Source organism: Lethenteron reissneri, chromosome 16 (genome assembly GCF_015708825.2).
Source record: "Lethenteron reissneri isolate LAM-NWPU_2019-01 chromosome 16, ASM1570882v1, whole genome shotgun sequence".
NCBI classification, from domain to species: Eukaryota; Metazoa; Chordata; class Hyperoartia; order Petromyzontiformes; family Petromyzontidae; genus Lethenteron; species Lethenteron reissneri.
In genome coordinates, this window is record NC_083794.1 from 7,387,670 (window position 1) to 7,413,085 (window position 25,416).

Below are 25,416 nucleotides of genomic sequence, written 5' to 3' on the forward strand. Positions count from 1 at the left end.
GACTCAACATTGTATAAACGTTCGCCCCATGGCTGTATTGTGCGTGGAAGTCGTCTTAATCCCGAAACTTCATCGCGACATAACTGCTAGTCCTCTGTTTGTATATATACATCAATATGCCACAATGGTGAGTAGCAAATGTGGATAATGCATTAATGTGGATTATTCACACTCAACTGTTGTTGATCATTTAATATAATAATGTGTTATTCCTTGAGAGTTGTACCGTGACAAAGAATGTAAGTGGATTGCTGTCGTCGAGAATATTATTTTAAAAGAATAGTCTGTTAAATTGCAATTTAATTATATCAAACAAAACAAACATAACTGTATCCTAGACCAGTCTGTGTTTTTATAATGTACGTATTAAAGTTGCTAGAAATTTATACCACAACTTTATGGAAATGTTTATGAAGCTGTAAATATACGAGTATAAATCCACTGCTTTCAAATATTATTTTACTAGCTTTACTACCCGGCTTCGCCCGGGACTTGGATTCACCACGCCCGGCCGCCTTTGTCTCCCCAGTGGCGATGTTCACACACCACACCAGTTACTCGTTTGAGGCTGAGTCGACCTAGGGGAGGCCCAGGACCGGTTAAAATAATAGTCGCCGGGTTCGTAGCGCAGCGCGCTAACCACTACACGACAACGCGTTACGCTTCCACATGCGCGAGTCACGTGACAGATTTGACGTCACAGCTCACTTGCCGTGCAAAAATAAATGCATTATTGAGCTCCCCCCCCCCCCCGCAAAAGTGTATTTTAATAATTTCTGCATGGTGTACAGTCTGGAAAGTACCCACGTGGCAAATTTCAAGTTTGTTGCATGTCGGGAAGTACGCTAAACATTTTGAACAGACACATAATCACAACTTTGCCTTGTATATATATGGAGATGTACCGCACTTTGTCACAACACCACTGCTGGATGAAGGCCCCGCGCATGCTGTGTTGGTTGTGGAGGTTGTTTGACCCCCCCCCCCCTCTTACTTCACTAAGATGGTCAGAGTGCGAGTTGGTGCAAGCGGGGAGGGGTGGGGGGGAAGACACAGGGACCAGTTCCAAAATAATTCGCCGCTCATGTGGTTCAAGTTTCAAGTTGCATTTATTTGGTATAGCCCTGTGAGCCATGCGGCTCTTATGTCGGGTGCAACCGCAACAAACAAAATATGAACACAGAACATCTTAAAGCGACGACGCGTAACAGAAACATACTGGAATAAACCAGCAAACATAAAAAAACGCATGAAAACGCTGTGTGCAAAAATCCCAATGTGGTGCAAGTCAACAATAACAACCATAAGACAATTTAGATTAACCATATGTTTTCGAATCACCAAAATAAAGCTATAAAAACAATGTAACAACAGCAATCATAGGAAGTGTGATTCAAAATTAACAATAAACGATATACATAACATGTACGACCAAACTTGCTGTGGCTGTGGTGGATAATCAAACTGATGCAGCTGGGCACGGTGTGCGAACCTCTGCGCCTCGATTGCCTCCAGGAGATACTACAGGAGCCCCCAATTCTGTCAGAAACGATGTTATTGAGACATTGCCCTGTCCAGGTCGAAAGGAATCACTGAAGCTGTGTCTACACGTGTTACGGTTTGTGTACACAGCTTAAACATTGATGCGGCACACTTTAAGCCCAACCGCTCGGAAATTTTTTAAATTGATCGTTCACTCATCAGCACTGCTCTGTTTGTGGCCTCTCGTCAAGGGACGGGACACACCGCTAAGTGCGTTACGTGTTATGGAAACGGACAGCTGACAATCAGCGGTTGCTAACCGGGATTACGTGACAAAAGGATGCTCTGTACGATGCAGGCTCGAGGGATGTAAAAGTCTGTTTCTCTTCCAGACAAAATCCTGATATTCCTGCCAAATATTGTCAGGTATCTGTAGCGTATCTGTGTCAAATCTGGTCTCGCAGCCACGAGCTGCCGGCACGATAAGCCACCCTGAAGACGGAGGCTTACACACACGCCTTACTCCAAGAGCCGGAGAAGCATAGAGGGCGGATGTCGTAAAAAAAAAATGCCAGGGTACTGAGCAAATGAAGCGTCGCTTTATTATGTCGATCGAGCGGGGCACTTGTGGCATCGCCTGGGTGGCTGACTTTGAATGCAGGCTAAATTTGAGTTGATAATTGTTTTTTTACCCTTCTATCTGGCAACAAAACTGACACCTTTTTTTTTACAAGGAGTCATGTTTGCATAGACCACAATACCTGCAGTCATAATGCAAACAAAAAACACAACTCTGATAATGTGCACTGTCCCTGAAGTTGATTGGTCCACACCCGAGACAGCTTTCCTTAGAGCCTAGTCTCACATGGGTTGGACCAGATGACGCCAAAAGGCGCAAAAAAAGGTGTCAGTTTTGTTGCCAGATAGAAGGGTAAAAAAACAATTATCATATTTTTTACTGGCAAATGAGGTTCCAATGGTGGTAACTTTGAGTTGTTGAGATGTGAGCCTGGGGAGGTCTTGATATGAATGAAGGAGTCACCGCATGATTACATTTCACTATTACTGCTATTTTCATTCTACCAGGTAATGCCCACCTGGCCACAAATGGTAGCTCAAGGAAGTGGCTGATCATGTGGAAGTGATTGTAATGCATTGACAAAAACATTAAATGTATCGATGCACAGATATGAATAGCAGCAAAGTATACACTTTTTATCATTTAATTCTAGCTCATTGAGTTAGCGAGTACATTGAAATGGCTTTGGCACAATAGAGCTGATTTTTTGTGTCTGCCTCAACGGATCTTGACAAATTTCCTCAGCACCTTCCTAAATAATCCCCTTTGCAAATCGACGGATTGTTAAAGAAGCAAATGAGGATTACATTTAATAGATAATTTAATCCAGAAGGACACTGTAAAAATGTTTTTACAATATTTTAAAGTTGTATCAGAAAGTCCTGTATGACTTACACCATTTTAGTCACCATTAAATAGCTTTTTGTAAATTTTAGCTGCTATGTTGTGCTAAAGCCTTCTCAATATACACACTTGAGACAACTCGGCAGTACATCCAGACTTGCTTTATTAATTCATTATTTGCTAAATAATAGTAAATAATGTAAGGCAGTGCTACTGATGAATATGAGTTGCTTCTTTATAGCACCATTAATAATCGGGGGTGGGGGGGTATCATAATTTATATTTATAGATGCAGAAGAATCTGTGATATCTTTTTACTCTTCAAATAATGTATTTTGGGAAATACGCTTGAATTTGGTAAGATCTATTTTTTACTTTTATTAAACTCTTGACTACATTCTATTGCAGTTATTTTACATTTCCCTACCTCAAAAACTTGGGAATTGTTTTATAACTCGGTACAGGTGCCAGATTTTCCTCTACCCCCGAGGTAGACTCTAGAGAAACGGAGTGTTCATAAATCATCTGTTGCAAAGCACTAAAATCACAGCTCCTGCCGTGGTAGATATTTCAGGATTAATTCTAGATTTGAAGCTTTCGTGACTGCAAGGATTCATGTTCTTAGGTTTTTTCGGTAAAGTCACGTAGGTAAAAATTTAGTTTATTAAATTTATAAAAGTAAAATAAAAATAAAATAAAAATGACGACAGTTTCGGAGGCAACACAAGCTTCCGTCTTCAGGTGGAACTTGTGTTGCCTCCGAAACGTCGTGATTTTTTATTTATTTTTATTAATTTAAAAAAAATTTTACCTACGTGACTTTACCGAAAAAACCTATGAATATTTCAGGATTACATTTGGCACGTCTTGACCAGGACGACCGAACCCCCGACGGGACAGGCAGCCCCGGGACATGAGCAACTCTCGTGGAAAGTGCTCAGCTCAAAACGTGACGAGACGAGTCATTGGGCAGGAGCAGTCGGAGGATCGTAGAAATGCCCCCATCTTGACGCACCTGACTTAACAAGTGAGCCTTGTTACGCTGGTGGACGTATCGGTGGCATATCCAATGCGCTCTGCCCCCTTGACAAATTGCCATGTAAGGATCCCGCAGTGACATATCCAGTGACGGTACAATTTTAGGCAAATGGGCTTTAAAAGCCGAATCTCAGGGGAGATGGAGTACAAGCAGCTTAACAAATTGACCCCAAAGTTTGAACCATAGCTAACATGTAGAATTAAAATACCAATGTGGGTATATCGCTTTCAGAGAATGGTGCATGTTGAAGTTTTATGGAGCGTGGGTTTTTTTAAATTGTGGCTTTACGTAACTAGACATTTCAGTGTCGAGTGAACGGTTGTGATGTTTATTTCACCAAAATACATAAACGCGTGTTTACCTGGAAGTCGTAGAGGGCAACACATTTATGTAAAATTAATGTGTCGAGTAAGAATGGTGACTTACTGTAAGTGGCAAGTGCACTGCGCTGATGCACCCAGTGGCCGACGTTTAATTCCCAGCCACGGCTGATATGAGTGGTGAGTGCTGTCAGAACCAGTCCTGTAATTCAACCCCTCCTCCACCCCCCTGACCAACGCACGCTGACCAGCATGGTCAAGTATGGCCAAATCATCCCCATTCCAAACGTGGTGTAGAGCGGCCTTCATTCAGCGGTGAATCGACAACCGGCTGCACATATAGACCACAATAATAATCAATCAGTCACATTAATCTGAAATACTTTTTAGATTGTATCAATAAACCATTTTGTACGGACACTATTTTTTCAAATTGTGTCGGTTAGAAAGCTGTACCAAGATGACCTCAACAGGTGTCCACTAATAGCATTTCACCCACCAGCACATACCCTAAACGGGGAATGTATGCACACATGCGTGTGTATATCAGGCAGTGCATGCCTACTTGATGCACCCAATATAATACAACCTTTGCCTTCAGTCTGCCTGTGACCAAATCACCCAGAATGCACCCTGATCTCATCACATCTCAGTAACTCGGCAGCGTTGAGCATGGATATTGCTTTGATGGACGACCAACGTGCATACGACGGGCGTCGAAGGCTGCTGCATGGCTACGTTCTTAGCAGAGGGCAGTGCATGCAAATGGATTGTTGTACATCGGCATGTGCTCCTTGCCTTCACCAACCCGCAGTGACCAGCGTGGTGAAGTATGGTCAAATAACCCCCTCCCCTTGACCCGCGCGGTGTGGATATTCCCTCTTTCGGACCTCTGATTATCACGGTTGGCTACCTACGGTGAAAAAGAAGTTTAACATACATACATACAGCAGTGGATTGGCAAAAGGGTTTTGCATACGTCTCTTGAGTCCCGATTTTAACAGAGCTGGTTAAAAAAAAACGCACAAAAAATGTATAATTGACACGCTGAATTGCTGCATTGTTTATCCCAATGCAAGTAGTATACTTAAACACCATGTATTTCCAGCTGTCATAACAGCGTGAACAGTGGTGAGATGGGCCCACTTCTTGAAAGCCACAATTTAAACATGCGGCGCACGTGACAGCCAAGAGTAGCCAGGGGGCACATGGGTAATCCTCGGCACTCTGAATATTCTTCGTTGTTGTTTATGCTATCGCGAAGCACGTGCCGGCCAATAAAACACGCATTGCGTGGAATGTATAACAACATCCTGTCGCATCATGCGACCTGCCTTGCCAGTACTAAAACGCTGTTCGCCTTTTGGCGTCCTCTGGTCTAACACTGTTTGAGACTAGGCTCGAAAAAAAGCTGTCTCTGGTGTGGACCAATCAGTTTCAAAGACAATGCATCGCATCCTACCAGAGTATGTTTTTGTTTTGCATGTTCATCAACAAGTATGTGCGGTTAATGCAGACATGACTCCTTCAAAAAAATTCTGTTTGGTGTTTTAACATTTTAACAAATGTTGTATCGCCAGAAAGGGTAAAACCCTATCCGTATAACGTCGTGCCGATTATCTTTCTGCTGAGTCACAAGGTCGTGTCGGTTAGAAAGCTGAGATGGGCGCTTTTAACACTTTACGCAATCACAATGTTCCACCAAACACCCATGGCCCTCTATTCCGTTCTGCAACCTTGCACCATTCCAAAAAAACAACGCGGCACTTTGGCGTCAACGAGTGGGTGGTGGTGGGGGGCGAGGGGGTTCGACAGGGAGGTCAAAGCTATATGCCATTACCAGTCATCATGCCCCTCGTCCGCTTCACTGTGTGTGTGCATGTGGCGATGGAAATGAGACGCGTTTGAGAAGTCACGTGGCCTCTTTAGCTGAAAGCATTCTGGGGCCCCAGGGCTCTGCTCGCGCCAAGGCGGACATGGGGCCCGGCTAAATGTGGCCACGCGTTGACTCCCTTGAACTCTTTTGATTGTTTAGTAAAAATGCTGCTGCAATTGCGTGATTGTGAATTAATTAACTCGCGCATGGAAATCAGATGGACGGTTGTCTGTGTTTGTCGCGTGTCTATGAATTGCGCCGAGGATGATCACATCTGCCGTACTGGATTGATGCCCCGCACGATACGAATAGGGAGACATTTAAGCGAAAACCACATTTTATTTGAGAACATCTGCCCGTCTCTCACCACCAACCAATCTCAACACACTTACCGTATTCTCCGGATAAATTGAAGCCCCGGAAAGTAAAAAGCGTCCTCAAACTCTGGTCATGCCTGCAGGCCATATCGGATTATAAGACGGACCCCCAACCTCTACGTTAGAATGCAGGAGGGGAAAATACATCCTGTCATCCGGAGAGTACTGTATCACGTCTTTAACGCTGGACACTGTATGATACAGTGTCATCGCTTACACAATATCCCATCAGCCATTGGGAAGAAAGTAAGAGGGGCATTAGAAATCAGTGGATTATAATCTCTACAAATAGATCACCGTGTGTCTGTTTGAAGGCGGTGAGGAGTGTGTGTGTGTGTGTTGCATCAGCCAGTCATCTCGGTCATCTCGGTCAGTCGACCCGTGGCACCTGCTGGGTCTGCCCCGTGACCTCCTGCCAGCGGGCGTTCGACAACTTCACGTGGCCTCAAGGTGCACTTGGCCTGGCACAAGCGTCGTGGTGACGTCACCGCCATTTAGTGGCGAATGGCGGTTGTTGTTCAATGAAATTAAGTAAATTAGGAAAATATGTCTTGGTAGCATCTGACCCCAGTGAGTTAATTGCGAAACCACGGCTAACGTCATTGGCGGGTGATATACGAGAACCCGTAAAACAGACGGGAATGGGCGATTGTCTACGTGCGTACATTTAACTTAGGCCTTGCCCAATTACAGTAATGAGAGCTTGATTAATTAAATGCATGTCATGTAAATAGTCAAATGCCCCCCCTCTCCCCTTCACTTTCGGGTTGTGGTAGTATGTATTCTGGATTTGAAGTTTTCGTGACTGCAAGGATCCATACTCTTTGGTTCTTTCTTCAGAAGACGGAGGCTTGTGTTGCCTCCAAAACGTCGTGATTTAATTTATTTGTTTTCTTTTTTAACCTACGTGACTTTACCGAAAAAAACCCAAAGAGTAAGGTAGTATGTATGTTTAACTTCATTTGCACCGCACGTAGCCAACCGTTGACCATACTTCACTGGTCAGCGCGGGTTGATGAGGTCAGGAAGCATAGACTTGGGAGCATAGAGGGACATTACATTTGCAATTAAATATTTAGACACCTTAACAGTACTTTAAAGTACTTTAAATAAAATACATTTTGATTCTGCTTTCAGTGCTTGTTTGCAGTTGAAAGCGTTGCTACTGAATCCCATATCCATCCTTTTGTAGCAATAAAGTAAAAAATAATATAATCCTACTATAAATAAAATCACAAAATATGAAGCACGCATGACGCTCACGAGCTGAGAGTTTTAGTTCCATCGATCCGCAGAGCCATTCTTCAGTCGAGGATTGTTGATTCCTGCCCCGTGTTTGGTCGCCACCTTGTGGCCGCGAGGCAACGTCGCTTGTCCGTGGACGAAGCCTCACTCATTGTTTTTTTCGGTAAAGTCACGTAGATGAAAACAAAATAAAAAATAAAAATGAAAACAACTAAATTAAATCACGACGTTTCGGAAGCAACACAAACATCCGTCATCAGGTGTGACTGCTCCAGCAAAATTACTGTAGCGTATAAATGACTGTAGCGCATACATACATTACTGTAGCCTCACTAGCCTCACTTGCTCCTGTCAGATGACTGGCAATTATAACGCTACAATGCCCCGACGGCGCGATGGCGAGATGTTAACTACCTCGCCTGGTGTACAGAAGGTTCGTGGGTTCGATCCCGAGCCTGGCGCTTGCTGTATATTTGGAGTTTACGTGTCTTTCTCTCTCATCTTCATTATCACGGTGGTTAGGAGATGTTATTTCCCTCGCCTGATGCACAGAAGGTCGTGGGTTCGATCCCGAGCCTGGCGCCTGCTGTATATTAGGAGTTTGCGTCTCTCTCTCGCTCATCATCATCGTCACGGTGGCGAGGAGATGTTAACTACCTCGCATGATATACAGGAAACTGTGGGTTTGATCCCGACCCTGACGCCTGCTGTATATTTGGAGTTTGCGTGTCCCTATCTCTCATCATCATCACGGTGGCTAGGAGATGTTAACTACCTCGCCTGGTGTACAGAAGGTTGTGGGTTCGATCCCGAGCCTGGCGCGCCTGCTGTATATTTGGAGTTTGCGTGTCTCTCCCCGTGATGGCGTGGATTTTTCTCCGGGTTCTCTGGGTTTTCCCTCCACATTCAGAATCAACACGCGTTTAGAGTATTTGGCTGCAATAAATGTCCACGTGATCAGCCACTTCGTTGAGCTTTCATTTGTGGCCAAGTCACTTCTGAAAAAGAGCTATATAGCTCATTGGGCCTGGTTAAATAAAAAAAAATAGCTATATAAAATATCGTATTTCGTGGTGTCGGCATACACCGACAGCACGTTGGAGGTCTACAGCACAGTTACGTCATCTATGGTAATTACGAGGCACATCAAAATCCAATCCCCCCACTATAATATACAGGTTTTATGGTTTGGTATCAGAATTCCATATCGATAAATGTTGTACTGTCTCGTTAGTATCTCTACTCTTTCTCTCTCTGTAGCGTCGTGTGTTTAATTAGCCGACACGCAGCATGTCTATATATTCTACACGTGTGGAAAAACATAGCTCCTTACACATGTGACGCATTGCATGTATCGCGAGTGTACGATCAGATTATAATCGATGAATCAATTAGTTGTTATAGGGTTTCAAATGACTTGTTCCTGTTAATTAATGGTGTGACTGTGCTGTTAATTAAATCAATACAAATCAGTTTTAGTGTTTCGCGTGTGGGCCGAATTCAGGTCACCCAGAACAACCGTGCTTAGCACACAATAAGATCATTTCTATGAACAGGTGATCAAATCGATGTTTCTGTTCTGCCCCCTGCTGGCACCGCGAAGCTGCTGCAAGTGAAATTGTCGCGCACGTGATCTCAGCGCAAGCCACCAGCCATGTCACGAACAGCTGCGTTGGCGGGCGTGCGTCGTGAAATTTAAAATGAGCAGCGTCTATTAATGGAAGCAGTAGAAGTTAAAAATTCCTCAATGAAACCTGTCAACTCATTACGCGGGTATATGAATGAGTGAATGCATCTTCTTGGTTCTTTCGGTAAAGTCACGTAGAAGGAAAATAATAAAATAATAAAAATAAAACGTAATAAAATAATTCTCACGACGTTTCGGCCATAACGCAAGCAGCCGTCCTCAGGTGAAAACCAGGTCTGTCGAGAAGGCAGACTCTGCAGACTCTGCCTTCTCGACAGACCTGTTCTCCACCTGAAGACGGCTGCAGAGTCTGCCTTCTCGACAGACCTGTTCTCCACCTGAAGACGGCTGCAGAGTCTGCCTTCTCGACAGACTTGTTCTCCACCTGAAGACGGCTGCAGAGTCTGCCTTCTCGACAGACCTGTTCTCCACCTGAAGACGGCTGCAGAGTCTGCCTTCTCGACAGACTTGTTCTCCACCTGAAGACGGCTGCTTGCGTTGTGGCCGAAACGTCGTGAGAATTATTTTATTATGTTTTATTTTTATTATTTTATTATTTTCCTTCTACGTGACTTTACCGAAAAAACCAAGAAGATGAATCCCTGCAGTCACGAAAGCTTTAAATCGAGATTGAATGCATGTCAAGGTGAGTGCAATGATTTTCGCCAAGGTCGCTCTCCGTGGTGCTGAAATGCGAATGATAGGTGAACATCGACAATTGTAACGTAACGCACATGTACAGACACAAGGCTCAATACGAGCATTTTTCCAATGTATTTATTTACAGCAAAAACCAAACCACGCCGTCCGCGTGATGCACGCAATCCAAATTGCGAGCTCGCGGTCCACTCGCTAATTTTCAAGATATTACTCCTCGCGTACATACTGTGTACGTTGTAGTGTGCTCTTATGTATTTACTTGTCTCTTGTGTGAAGACGTGTATTGCAAAACGAGAGAACGCATTCACAACAAAGCGTATAATTGTGCTAGACGGTCAAGCGTACAGGAAAACAAAAGCTTTACAGTGTTACGAATGGCGTATCCTCAAATTAATTTAAAACAGCACCGCTGTAAACTTAAAAAAAAAACATACAAAGTGCAAGAAAATTTACCTTGTAAAATGTAACAAAATAGTCCGCGCTAAAAAAATTTAAAGGTTAACGATGAACAAAGTTTGATTGAGAAGCACAAGGCATTTTTTAAGTCCATGCATTTATCTACTTGGCTTGTAGTATAACACCTAAAGTCACACGTATAACCCTCTCCCAAGATAATGCAAGCATCAGGTGAAACGTGATGCTCTGCGTGTACTAACGGCCGGTTATTAATTTTTTTACACAGGGGTGTATAGTTACAACACGATGTAATTGGCGGTCTCTGTTATTGACTCGTGACTAGGAGCTCCCCACTCTCTTTATTATGATGCAGTCAATTTTGACTATGTCGATTAAGTAGACAAACACACATAAGCTCAATCATTATTCCCTCACGTGCAGCGATTGCCTCGTACGTCTAGGCCACGTGTCCGAGGCCCGGGAAAAGAATCTTGTGATATTGATGGTGCTCCCTCTCGTTGATTATCAACACTGTAGTGAGCCGTCACGCATAACATATACACACACGGTAGATTTACAGAACATAGATCGGCATTTGTGATTCTTCATTTCACGTCATGAAAACACGCAAGGATTAATCATGGCCATCGTAAGTCTTCTCAGCACAGCCCCGTAGGAGTTGGTTTGAGTGTCGTAACAGCGCGGCTGTAGCCCGTTTGCCAGCTCCACAATATGGAGTGTGCGCATACACCATTTGAACCTCCTTTGCCAGTAGCAAAATATGATAATTGTTTTTTTACCCTTTTATCTGGCAAGAAAACTGACACCTAAAAATACAATTATAATATTCTGCTACTGGCAAAGGAGGTTCCAATTGTGTAAATGCTTACCCCGAGCTCTTATACTCTGATGGTGCATTGTCTTTGAGTTGTGCGCCTTTTGGCGTCATCTGGTCCAACACCATGTGAGACTAGGCTCTAAGGAAAGCTGTCTCGGATGTGGACCAATCAATTTCAAGGACAGTGCATACATTATCAGAGTTGTGTTTTTTGTTTGCATTCCGACCGCAGGTATTGTGGTCAATGCAAACATGACTCCTTGTAAAAAAAAAGGTGTCAGTTTTGTTGCCAGATAAAAGGGTAAAAAAACAATTATCATGTGCGCATACTTTCAACACGAAACTTCTGCCATTGCTTTCGATGTACTGTTGGCGCAACCATTGGAGAGTGCAACGCTATGAGTGGGCAAGAGAAAACACGTGCAATGGACAGTGTATACGTATGCTGAGTTCCTGTATCCGCGTCTCTATTGCGTGATTGATGGAAAAGTACCAAATTTAGTGGCATTATCAAACACGGTTATATTAAGTTGATTCAGCTACACTGTTCGTATAATACATCTGTATCAGTTACCAGCCTATATTTTTATTCACAGTGTGTTTTTAAGTTTGTGATAATGTAAATATTAATTAATCAGTATCATACCCAAATCATTTAACTTTCGATGTCATCAGGATTACATGCGAATAATAACCCGCAAATTACTCAGTTGGAATAGATACGAGCGAGCATAGCCTGCTACTGCGACAGCTTGGCAGGACTTCATCTTCTTGGTTCTTTCGGTAAAGTCACGTAGAATGGAAATAATAAAATAATAAAAAGAAAACATAATAAAATAATTCTCACGACGTTTCGGTCACAACGCAAGTAGCCGTCTTCAGGTGGAGAACAGGTATGTCGAGGAGACAGAGTCTGACTCTGTCTCCTCGAGAGTCAGACTCTGTCTCCTCGACAGACCTGGTCTCCACCTGAGGACGGCTACTTGCGTTGTGGCCGAAACGTCGTGAGAATTATTTTATTATGTTTTCTTTTTATTATTTATCATTTCCATTCTACGTGACTTTACCGAAAGAACCAAGAAGATGAATCCCTGCAGTCACGAAAGCTTTAAATCGAAACTTGGCAGGACTCTCCTGAAAGTGAGTCACACGGGGACTCTGTGAGCCTTGCCCGGGTAAACAAGCGTAGCGATGATGTTATGGGAACTCCCTCCACAACTGTAACGATTGGATCTTTCTGTGACAGTCATAGATCCAGGTGGCAGAGATTATATTCCACGACAGTCTTCACAATACACAGATAATATATGAATGTGCGCTCTCTAAGAATATAACATTTTGTCATTAAATATCAATTTTAGTTTTCTTATGCCAGTGGCTAAGACAAAAAAAGGTGATGACAATTGGCTGATTTGTTTGCCCTGACAAAGCAAAACGTCTTCCTGCGGCCTGGACTCTGAACATCAGCGTGCGTCTGTATTTGATGTAAGATAACATGCCGATGATACATCGTTTAACTGGGCATAGTCCATAGCTGCCACAATATTAATATCAGAAAAACACGTAATTGCACATTGATAACGGAATTGCAAACACAACGCATCGGTTGAAAAACACTTTGACAAGGGTGGCAATCGTAGTGTTGGGTAACGGAGGGATAGTTACTCGTAACAAGTTACCACATTTGCCTTTATTTTACGTTTTTAGCGTTCTACTCACGAAAAAGTGTCCAAATATTGAATCAACGTTAATTTTTAATTGATATTTGAACTCTGCATTTCTTGAAATAATCGAGGCACCTTTCGTAGGCCGGGTCTCAAAACTAAAGTGGTTACATTTCTACCCCCGACCCCTTGCAAGTGCGGAGACCAACATTCCCACATTGTTTTCGGATTATTCTGTGTACACTTAGAATACTCAAAAGTCGTGACAAACTTCAGGGCTTCATAGCCCGGCTAGATCAGTATTACAATGTTCATCGGTCAGTCTAGATCGGCTTCGTGTCGCGGAAACTGACATTCATCAACGTCCCTCCTTCAGAGCAGATGCATACAACCTTTGACAAGGCAGTTCCATGAAGTTCTCGTATCGTCAGGTCATACCTGTGGTTGAAGATGTTGATGTAAATTGTTCGCCGATGACATTACAATGCACTGCAAGTTGGATTTCATTGCACCGAAACGAGCTCTTGAATAACTCTGTACTGTGCGCTTTGTGTTGCAATTTCGTTACCATAAAAATGGTCGCAACTTTGTGCTTATGTTACAGTTCACGTACAATAATGTAGCTGTGCGTGTCTATGCGGGGCCGTGTTATAACGGCCCCCTAATGAACACGCGCAAAAATGTACTTTGAATTAAACATTCCCCTCCCAAAAATGTGCTTGCCGCTGGAACGCCGCCGATTGATCGCTATAAGCTGTCCTGTACACACACATCACCACCACCACCACCGGCTTTGCCACGCCGATATGACAGTGCCACGGCGCACCAAGGCGCGCTGCCCTTCACGTGGGCAGAACGGCGCGCGGCGCGGGTCTCAAACCGCTTGATGGATGCAGAACTCTGGAGACTCGTGACATTGGGAGCAGCAGAAAGGCGGGTACACGCCTGCCCTGCTCCAGCTCAGCAGGGCCGCGGTCGGGGTCGCCTCTGCCAGTGGCGCCTCCGTCCACAGGGCGCTCTCGACCAGCTCCGAGTGTCCGTCCATTCTGTACATCCCGTGCGCGCTTGGCATTGAGGCCAGCGTGAGCTCCCAAGTCCTCATCTCGTGCAGCGAGCCGTGCGTCTCCTGGCAAGGCGGTCCCAAGTTCATGGGCTGCATCGAGGCGGCTGTGGCCACTTCGGCGTTCAGCTTGCTTTGCTGTTCCGCGAAGAAATCTGGTGTGTGCATGCCTTGCTCGGCATGCTGCTGCTGCTGCTGATGGTCGTGCTGTTGGTGTTGATTGTGTGCGAATTCGCCCGCGTCCCAAACGCCACCGTCCTCGGCCTCCCACGCTGACCGCACAGTCGGCCTGCTGCTGCTGTTGTTGTTGATTGATGGTGGTGGTGGTGATGCTCAAGTTGGTCGAGGTGGGTCACGAGCGCGGCCGGCTCGGTGAAGAAGGACGCGGGCAGATTGCGGTCCCTCAGGGGCAGCTGCCTGCCCCGCGCCACGGAGCGAGACAGCCTGGGCCTCTTGTCGTTCGGGGACTTGGCGGAGATTCTTCGGAACTGAGCCGCGTGTCCCTGCAGGACATTGCCGTCCCTCGCCGCCTCCGCGAGCGACGCCAGCCCAGCCCCTTCGCTGGCCACGTACACCCGATCCAGGTGATCGTCATCGTCGTCTTCCAGGCAGAGGAGTCCCCTGCTTTGTTGCTGCTCTGTGGTGGCTTGAAGAGGAGATGGAGGAACGGCCGGTGGTGGTGGTAGTAGCAGAGGATGATGATTATGATGATGATGAGGTGGGGGTGGCACGGGCACCGCAGTGAGTTGGGAGCAGCGCTTGATTTGCTTCTGCAGGTACTTCCTGTGGTTGACTTTCCGCTTGGACTTGGCCGGCTTGTCGAGCGCAAGTTTGATGTTGCTGGAGGCCGTGTTGACGAAGCTCAGCAGGTCGGTCGTGTCGGCCAGCTCCGAGTACTCGGCGTAAATCTCGGGCGAGCCCTCCGGCCACGACCCTCCCACGGCCCCGCGGCTCGCGTCTTGGTGCGAAAACTCGGGGTAGAAGAAAAATGGGTTTATAAAAGTCGTCTCCACAGGCATGATCCACAGCCGACCAGGAGATGATGATGAATGACGACGACGGCGGCGGTGGTGATGATGATGATGGTGGTGGGACCCTGCCCACCCAATCACCCGCACACAGACGCACGCCTGCGCCGCCAATATCCCACCACCACCTCCTCTCCTCCTCCCACCACAGCAGCCGAGTTTGCGCCTTAAGTAACTTGGACCGCGCGTCGCCGCCGTCGCCTCCTCCAGCGAATAACGGAGCCGTTTAGTGTCGCTCCCCGCAGGCAATGCGCGCAGGCGGTGGGACAGGCTCTTTCTTAGTTTTTGCTGTTGTTGTTGTTGTGTTTTCTGAGTGTTTTTGTTTTGACAGCCGCCTCGGTTCGCTTTTAGCGGCGTGTGACGAAGCTTCGAGTGGAGGAGCGGCGCGCGCTGGGATGTCTCAACGCCCTCTCCGTTCAAGCGGCCGCTCCATGAGCACAAAGCCCATCCCAACCCCTTCGCTCAGCCCTGATTGCGCCTTTATATAGCGGGGGGGGGGGGGGGCGGGTAGGCGCGCCAATGATTTACCTACGGGCTGATCCCAAGCCCGCAAGACGGGTGTCGTTTGAGGGTAAAACGAGGGGGTGGGTGGGTGGGAAGTGGGGGGGGTTGAGGGTAAAACGAGGGGGTGGGTGGGAAGTGGGGGGGGGGTTACCTCCCCCCCCCCCACATCCTCTTCGGTGGCTCCACGCTTCGCTAGACGCAAGCGAATCGCCGCTGAAGAGGGAGGCGCGCTCGCCCCCCCCCCCACATCGTACGTGTTGCATGCGACCCACGGGGAAGGAAGGGTTTTTTGGCGTGATCTCCCGCAGCCGCTAGAGGCCGCTATATTCACCGTCGCGATTCGTGGAGGCGTCAATCGCAATGCTGGTCCCACTCGTTTCACCCCAACACCTCCCCCCGTTATCCTTACACGAGAGAGCCAGATCAGATCTCGCATTCGGAACTGGAGAACCATTCACACGGACTGTACGTAAACTTTCTAAAGCGGTCTACTAAACCTTCATTATTAGTCTACGTGTTTATTATTTGACCACGATTGCAAATCATTGCCCACCGTCGTTTAAAATTGCGTGGTATATTTATTATCAAAATAATGTACTGAACAAAAACAACAATATGTAATGCTACTATTAGTACTGTAGCAATAAAAACTTACCCTAGCATAATCCTCAATCACTCATTAAGCATTGTAATTGGATTGTTCAGTTGGAGAGAAATTCACCTTTGCATTGTAGTTTATCGTACAACAGTGCAACAGACATGGTTGTATCTCCTCCCAGACCGGTGTGATAGGTGGATTTAATCAATAATGTATACACGTGGAGCCATATATAAATATAGTATATTACACCGTTGTGGATTGATGATAGGTGTGGATAACAAATATGCATTCAGCAATATTGAAGTGTCCAATACGTGTACATTTACAACATAAAGGTGGGAGAGTAGGCACACATATCTCCGACGGAGGATCTCTAAAGCTCCCGATAGTGGCATTAGCAGGCAGTTGCAGGGCTGCACCACCACGTTTGCACATACGGCACGGCACTAAATGTACTATTTGGATGGAATATTTGCATTTCTCCTATGAGATAACGTTTTAGTTTTGTCTTTGGGGTTATTGGTCATCGTTCTGACCCAGGTCAATCTTACAGATGAGGCTGAGTTATATGCTCCTGGAAACTTCAATTACAGTATAACACAATCCATGAATTACATCTCAATGCTGGAGACAACCATTACATCGCTGCAATGTAATTAATAATTAATCATTTACAACTAAATCGTCAGTCGACTGGACGAAAGCTTCCCCCACGCCACGCCGTGACGATCGTGGGGATTGTCTTACGATGGGGCCCCATCCATTGAGTAGGTGCGCAAAAAAATCTGTCAAAACTTGACCCCCCCCCCTCCCTGTACGCACGCGGACTTTCTACCCCCCCAACCTGCGTACGTTCGCTTGAACCCCACCCCTCCCCCCTCCCGAATCTTATAGAACGGCCGGTATTTAATCCACTGCAAAACGATCAAGGATTAATCATATTAACGTGTTTAAGCAAACAGTCAACACCGCCGGACTATCTAACTCATTTGAAGGCCAATGTAGACAAATTATTATCTAGGCTTCACCCCCCCCCCCGCCCGTTCCCTATGCGGACATTGTCAGTAGACCCCCCCTATACGCAAGCGTACGCATTTGGGTTAACGCCCCTCCCCTCTCCATGCGTACGTACTAAATGGATGGCCCCTTACCTCACCACGGTGGTTGATGACGGAGTTATAGGGGGTGGGGGGAGAGCGCCAGGATATAACGCTCCACTCATGTCAGCCGAGACCTGGAATCTCACTTAGTTCGCCGACTTCATAGCGCGATGCGATTAACCATTGCGCCACCACTCCAACAACTGCACATGTCCGTAATTTTCTATTTAAAGCTTTCGTGACTGCAGGGATTCATCTTCTTGGTTCTTTCAGTAAAGTCACGTAGAATGGAAATAATAAAAAAATAAAAATAAAAGATAAAAAAATAATTCTCACGACGTTTCGGCCACAACGCAAGTAGCCGTCCTCAGGTGGAGAACAGGTCTGTCGAGGAGACAGAGTCAGACTCTCGATGAGACAGAAACGTCGTGAGAATTATTTTATTATGTTTTATTTTTATTATTTTAGTATTTCCCTTCTACGTGACTTTACCGAAAGAACCAAGAAGATGTCTGTAATTGCTCAGCTGGTGCTGTCTCCACCTACAAACTCAACTCTACGCCAATAATCCCAACTCCAAGCCAGCCTAGCTGCGTTTCGAGTGATATATCGAAAGGGAAATGTTAATCCCTGCGTGTGTGTGTGTATACGTGAGATCGTGACTGTATACGCATACATGCATGCGTACTTGTTGACTTAAAGCTTTCGTGACTGCAGGAATTCATATTCTTTGGGTCTTTCGGTAAAGTGACGTAGATGGTTCAGAGAAAATAACAAAAAACTACGACGTTTCGATCACAACACAAGCGCTCGTGCTGCGATCGAAACGTCGTAGTTTTTTGTTATTTTCTTTGAACCATCTACGTGACTTTACCGAAAGACCCAAATAATATACGCACTTGTGTGTGTGTGTGTGTGAATGCGGGAGGCAGTGGCGCAGTTGGTAGCGCACTGCGCTACGAACCGGGAAACCCGAGTTCGATTCCTGAGCTCACGACCAAAAAACCGAACCTCCCCTAGGTCTACTCAGCGTTAAATGAGTACCTACTGCGGTGTGTAAACATCAGCGCTGGGGAGACAAAGGGGGCCGGGCGTGGTGTTGGCCATACACCCCCTCGTGCGCTGGTCCCGGCTTTCAGAGGTGCTCGCTAACAGCACTTGCCCGAACAGTGTGTAAAAGTTTAACACGTAGCAGGCTTTCGCGACCAATGTTATTCATAATCAACGTTTTTGGGTTTAGATCGCGTTATTTATGAATGTGTCGTAACCCTCCACCACCCGACACGGCCAATCAGTAAAAAAGTGTCACGTTGACAAAAGACAAATAGTTCACTGCTTTAGCCCACCGGTGTGTTGAAGCGTGAACATTTACAATTTGAGTACGACGTTTCGCTGGTAATTGCATCCAGCATCATCGGGCAATTCTGGCGAATTGCCCGATGATGCTGGATGCAATTCTGGCGAATTGTCCGATGATGCTGGATGCAATTACCAGCGAAACGTCGTACTCAAATTGTAAATGTTCTGGCTTCAACACACCGGTGGGCTAAAGCAGTGAACTATTTGTCTTTTGTCAACGTGACACTTTTTTACTGATTGGCCGTGTCGGGTGGTGGAGGGTTACGACACATTTATAAATAACGCGATCTAAACCCAAAAACGTTGATTATGAGTGTGTAAAAGGCTATACAGGGGGGGGGGGGTGAGCACCTTTGTCTTTGTATTAACGTGCATTGCCTTTTTGCTCGCTACACGGAGATGCGCACTCACTCACTCCCACGCCCCGGAGGCTCACACGCACACACGCAATCCCCATCTTTAGCGCGGTCCGAGCCACGGCCAGGGGAAGGCGGCTCACACGCAGTGAATGCTAATGACCGGGTCGCTTTGTGTCCCGTGTCAACGGCACCGTGGCTCGCTTTCAATCAATGAATGGCCCAGCTTCTAGAAGCAACAAATCTCTCTCCCTTCGTAGGGTGAGGTTTTCTTTTTTATTTAAAAAACCGTTCCAGCTCCCTCCCTCCCTCTCATCTCTCTCCCTCTTCTCTGCCACGCAAACCCCCGCGCCTTGCAGCGCGCACGACCTTTTATAGATCGGCACTGACGTCATTCCAGGTCGTCGCTTGTTTTTGTTTGAGCAAGAGATAGCAACCGAGGCGGCCGAGGAGGCATACATCACGTTCCGGTACACGGGGAGGAGGTCGTGGGTTCGATCCCGACCCTGACGCCTGCTCTATATTTGACGTTTGCGTTTCTCTCTCTCATCATCATCACGGTGGCGAAGAGATGTTAACTTCCTCGCCAGGTATACAGGAGGTCGTGGGTTCGATCCCGACCTGATGCCTGCTGTATATTTGAAGTTTGCGCGTCTCTTATTCCCCTGGCCACGTGGATTTTTCTCCGGGGCCTCCGATTTTTTCCGTCCACATTTTAGAATCAACATGCGTTTAGAGTATTTGGCCGCTATAAATTTCCAATTAAAAAGCCACTTCGTTGAGCTATCATTTGTGGCCAGGTAGCTTCTGAAAAAGAGCTGTATAGCTCAGTGGGCCTTACCTGGTAAAATAATATACATCTATAGTTTAGAGTTATAATTTCAGAGACGGGCGTATTTATTTACGTGCCCCTGCCTTGCCTCTCTCTCTCTCTGTGTAGTCTTTAGCACCGTCCGTTGTGCTGAAGCCTCCGGTCAATTCCCGATAATCAAACCGTTGTCTTTTTGGGAATCTATAGCGATGTATATTACGTGTAAAATGTCTATCATGTGTGTTGTTGCTATAAAGGTCATGGCGTCACCACATCTTGGGTTACTTTCTCCATGTATTCGTATGCATGATTTAATTGTACCCAATGTGGTTATCGACACATTATTCACAGCTGTATGCACAGTCCTGATATCACTGTTGTCTCCCAGGGCAAATTCACAAAAGGGTTACTCCATCCAGAATCAGAATATTTGTTGTTATACTGGAGGAATCTGATGAGCTATGCAGCTCTTCTTCTTGGTTCTTTCGGTAAAGTCACGTAGAAGGGAAGTAATAAAATAATAAAAATAAAACATAATAAAACAATTCTCACGACGTTTCGGCCACAACGCAAGCAGCCGTCCTCAGGTGAAAACCAGGTCCGTCGAGGCGACAGAGTCTGAATGAAACAGCACACGAGCTTGGAGCATATATATAAGCTGGGCGCATTGACAAAGGAATTTGCATATCAAAAGGCATTTAGCATATATATTTGCATATCAAATTCCTTTTGATATGCAAATTCCTTTGTCAATGCGCCCAGCTTATATATATGCTCCAAGCTCGTGTGCTGTTTCATTCAGACTCTGTCGCCTCGACGGACCTGGTTTTCACCTGAGGACGGCTGCTTGCGTTGTGGCCGAAACGTCGTGAGAATTGTTTTATTATGTTTTATTTTTATTATTTTATTACTTCCCTTCTACGTGACTTTACCGAAAGAACCAAGAAGATGAATCCCTGCAGTCACGAAAGCTTTAAATCGAAATTTATGCAGCTCTTCTTCACAAATGTCAGAACATTACACCAACAAACAGTACGAAAACACGATAGGAGTGCAACGTTTAAAATGTTGTTGCCGTTGTTTACATTGTTGTTGTTAATCTGTACAAAGTGAGAGAGAGAGAGCGACACGGCAACAAAGAATCTCACTGCCATGTACTTCATGTATCCATGAGTATGTGGTCAATAAAGCTGCCTTTACTTGCCTATAGGAAAGGTCAACAATCACTTAAAAAACAAATAAAACGAAACTTTTTATTTGCAAACCTTTAACATGAGACTTGGAGCGATTTAGAACTTTAGACTCATGCTTTATTTCAGCTGCAAGACTCACTGAGCGAAACAGCTCATTTACAGGGATGGCCAGGCTCACTCTGCCCTGTGGGTAAACCCAAACAATCTTCGAGGAATCATTTCTGGGACACAAATTCGAACATTTTGGCTTTCGGATTATTCTAGTTCGAAGAATATTTGTAGGGAAACAAATCATATGTATGGCTTTTCTACATGTGTACATTGTACATTTAAATTAGCAATACTACGATTCATAATGACAGTTCTGTTTAAGAGGATCCTGATTATAGATTGTTAAGCAATTACTTGGAATGCTCATTGTGTTTATTTGTTCGCCACCATAGCAAATGAGTGAATGCAGCTCATTGCAAGTGCTCATGTGATGATGGTGATGATGGTGTAATTGGCAGTCTTGACGATGACAGCTGATGAAGTTTAACTTGTTGAGGACAAACAGCCGCACGGACCCATTTCAGTAAAACACATTTAAAGGTCGGCAGTATAGTGTGCTTTCACAATTCAATTGAATAAAACGCGGTTTGTAATAATAAACAATTTATGAATGTAAACTTTTAAAGATATAGTTATAAACTAAATTTCAGGAAACAAAAGGACACCGCTCTAGCATGTAAAACTAAGTATTTGGTGATGCTGTTTTGGCAGTGATGCACAAAGACTAATGAACAAAAAGAAACTCAACACGTTAGTCGATTATAATTGCCCAAAAGGGACCTGCATAAAACAATAGGCGAGGCGTTGGTTCAATGGGCCTCATCTATAGCACATCCATGGGCTATGGAGGAGGGCCATTTCCCGAAACGTGTTATGTGTTTTCCTTATGGGACAGTGTTATTGACGAATGTGTCGACTGTTTCACTTTGCCACGATTCACCAAGCCCCAGCGATTCCATGCATTTTCGCGATAATCTTTTTTTCCCGCACATTAGTCGATGTGTGACTTTAGGGGTGACGTGACCCAATTTTCGTATGCCATATACGAAGCCAAACATCGATTCTTGCACGTGGAATTCCGTGCATACCCACCGTGGAGAGGAAGTGAATTCGTGTATTTAGCAACGTAACGCCACCATAACAACAGCACTGGTTGCACTGGCACATTAACGTGCACGCGTGTAAGCAATCTGAGAAGTACGTGTGAGCCTCTGTTTTTTGTTTACACACAGAGATGCGCGTGCGTGATCGTGTGTACGCTGGGGTGTGTGGTTGAGAGTGTGTGTGTATGTGCTTGAGTGGGGAGCAGTATTGTAGCGGTTAGCGCGCTGCGCTATGAACCCGGTGACCCAGGTTCGATTCCCGCTCACGGCCAACACTCAGTGACGATTATCTGAACCGGTCCTGGGCCTCCCCTAGGTCGACTCAGCCTCAAATGAGTACCTGGTGCGGTGTGTAAACATCGCCACTGGGAGACAAAAGCGGTCGGGCGTGGTGCTGGCCACCCACCCCCTCGTGTACCGTTGCGGCCTTCATAGGTGCTCGCTAACAGCACTCGCCCCTACAATTTGTTAAGGCTATACGGGGGATCTTTGTCTTTTTTTGCCTGCCTTCATAGGTGCTCGCTAACAGTACTTTCCCCAACAGTCTGTTTTGGTTATATGGGTGGTCTTTGTGCTAGAGTGTATGTGCAGGGTTGTGTGCCCTCCAAATCGTGTATGTGCGTGTGTTCTGCAGTGTGTGTTTGTTGGAGTGTGCGTGCGTGTATGTGTATGCTCGAGTGTGCATGTGCCAGTGTGAGCTGGAGTGTGTGTGTGGGTGTGTACTAGAGTGCGTATGCGCGTGTACTGGAGTGTGTGGGTGTGTGCGTGTTTGTGTTTGGCTTCAGTAATCTCCCCATGGCAGCCCGCAGCTATGTAATTTAGGGGGAGGGGGGATGCGTGGCCACCCAGTGCCCCAAGCTTCCGACCCTGGTGCCCCGCAAGGCGCTTCTTCTGTTTAAGTCTCTCATCTATTTTAACCGCTCTGAACGCCGACGGACCCCTGCACAGACGCCAATTATAGCCAGCGTCTGCATCACCTACGAATTCCAGAGCCTACGGTTAACAATTGGGGGGTGTCGAACGGCGGTGTTTTGAAATAGTTGGACAAATTCAAAACGGCGACATGGGCAAATACGTTGCCCATGGGTCATTTCGCTGTGCACGCTTTGCCGTAATGTTCAAGTGTACACGCCAGACGCGCAGGGGGTAGCGAGATTCCAAAGCTATACCCACACATTGTGTCGGCAAGCAGCTGTGTAAAATCATATGGCACCTTGAGTCTCTTGGCTCACAAGGATTTTTGCGTATGATATGAGCGCCAGACTCTCTACGCTTTGTCCGTGTTTCATGTATATGCATATTCTTGCATGTATTCCATTTTGGGGGGGAAATATATATACGATTCGCATTCTGATGTTTACGTTTGAGTTCCGCTATTTCAATACGCTGATAATTGTCACACTACGTTTGTTTATAACCCAGATCTACCTTGAAATATCCACGTATCACTCGATGGGCACTCACCTGATTCTAACCACAATTAATTGACGTATTTAGCTCTTTTTCTTTACGACTCCCATCACGACCACATTGTTTGTGACAACAATTCATTATCGCCGCGAGGCGTGTTCGTTACACGCTGGTTGTGCTGCCCGGCGCTGATTGAACGTCGCTGTAAAGTAATTAGCCGTCGGAGTAATTACCGGTGCGTTTCACGATGCGCGTCTTGTGTGCGTCTCATTGGGAACACTCACACCGCTCGCCTGTCTCTCTGCATCTCGAGTGGATCGTCGCGGGCAAACAAATGTTATCACTTAACGCGCGTGAGTGTTTGTGCCAGTCGCTCTGTCCGTGTGCCTCCCACTCGGAAATAATCCACGCTATAGCTTGATTTTTTTCCGTCTCAGAGTCTAGAGTAACGTCAATCATTCATGATGTACTGCACAGAGTCGAATAATTGATCATTCTCCATGGAAGGAACTAGGGACGTATTGTATTGATGATGAGCTATGGAACCTTTGAGCTGATCAAATGGTTTCACCACGTGAAACGTACGGGCGATCAGACACCTGTAAGATGCCGTAGTCATTCTCTTTGGTTCTTTCGGTAAAGTCACGTGGGTATAAAATAAAATAAATCACGACGTTTCGATCGCAAGAAGGTCGTCCTCAGGCGGAAAAAATATATAAACGTCGTGATTTATTTTATACCTACGTGACTTTACCGAAAGAATCAAAGAGTATGGATTCCTGCATTCACGAAAGCTTCAAATCAAGATCGTATTCAGTCTTGATTTTAGTTGAGACCTGGAAATATACAAAAACAACGAATCGTTGAAATATCGAGGGAATTTTCTCGTACGAAGGAATTCAATTGACATCCCAAGCAACACTCTCCAGGAAATGGCTTCAGACTCCGGTGTACGCTTTGCTCTGTAAATGAACACTATTTCAGTGCTAGTCATTCAAGTTTCAAGTTTCATTTATTAGGTATAGCCCTGTGAGCCATTCGGCTCTTGAATCGGGTGCAACCGCAACAAACAACAAAAAACAAAAACATGAACAAGAAAACATCTTAAAGTGACTATGTGCAAACAGAAAATCCAAGAAAAGGCAGCAAAATATTGCAAAAAAGCACCGTACACCAACATGATCATCAGCCACGATCACTCCACTTTTGGACGAAAGCTTCCCCACGCTCTCGCAAGCTATCTCGGTGCGAGTCGTATCGTGACGCCACTTTAATGATCTGATCAGCAACTCGGATGGCGCCCTCTGAGTTTTGTGAGCAGTCGCTGCGAGCGCGTGGGTGCTTCGGCGCACGCACGAGGAAGTCCACCAGACAATAACGCGTAACATTGTTCTCGCGGTAATCCCAAACAGCAATGTGTGTGCATAATTAATGAAAGCCATCCCCCCCCCCCCACAATTTTAAGGGCTTGCTACGTTATTCAAAACAACAAAAATAATAACAAAATTAATCCACAAATATTTTGTATTGTGAAAAATTTCTTTATCGGGCTTGGCAGAGGCTGCGCGATCCATTTGCATGGCGAGGCGCGCGTACGTTTCAGAGCGCGATAAAAGGCGCCCGCAAATCGGAAGGCGGTTTCAGAAGCTCCCTTCGGCAATTGTCGAGGGCTTTAAGAGGCGCTAATGCGCTTAATGGCTTAGAGAAACGATACACCTGACTTAATACTCACCACTGACCCCTCCTCCTCCTCCCCAGGGCCCCACTCCCCAGTAGCCTTCCCTTCTCTGTGCACCACCCCCACCACCAGCCGCCCTTACCCATTCTCCTGTC

General features: G+C 45.8%; 1 protein-coding gene across 1 annotated transcript; it reads right to left on the reverse strand.

Moving 5' to 3' along the window:
* Positions 1 to 12,417: 12,417 nt before the first annotated feature.
* On the reverse strand, positions 12,418 to 15,201 carry LOC133342815 (protein FAM181B-like). Its single transcript, XM_061552114.1, has one exon. The coding sequence runs from the start codon at positions 15,084 to 15,086 to the stop codon at positions 14,193 to 14,195; it is 894 nt and encodes a 297-aa protein (XP_061408098.1). The 5' UTR covers positions 15,087 to 15,201; the 3' UTR covers positions 12,418 to 14,192.
* Between the last annotated feature and the right edge of the window lie 10,215 nt (positions 15,202 to 25,416).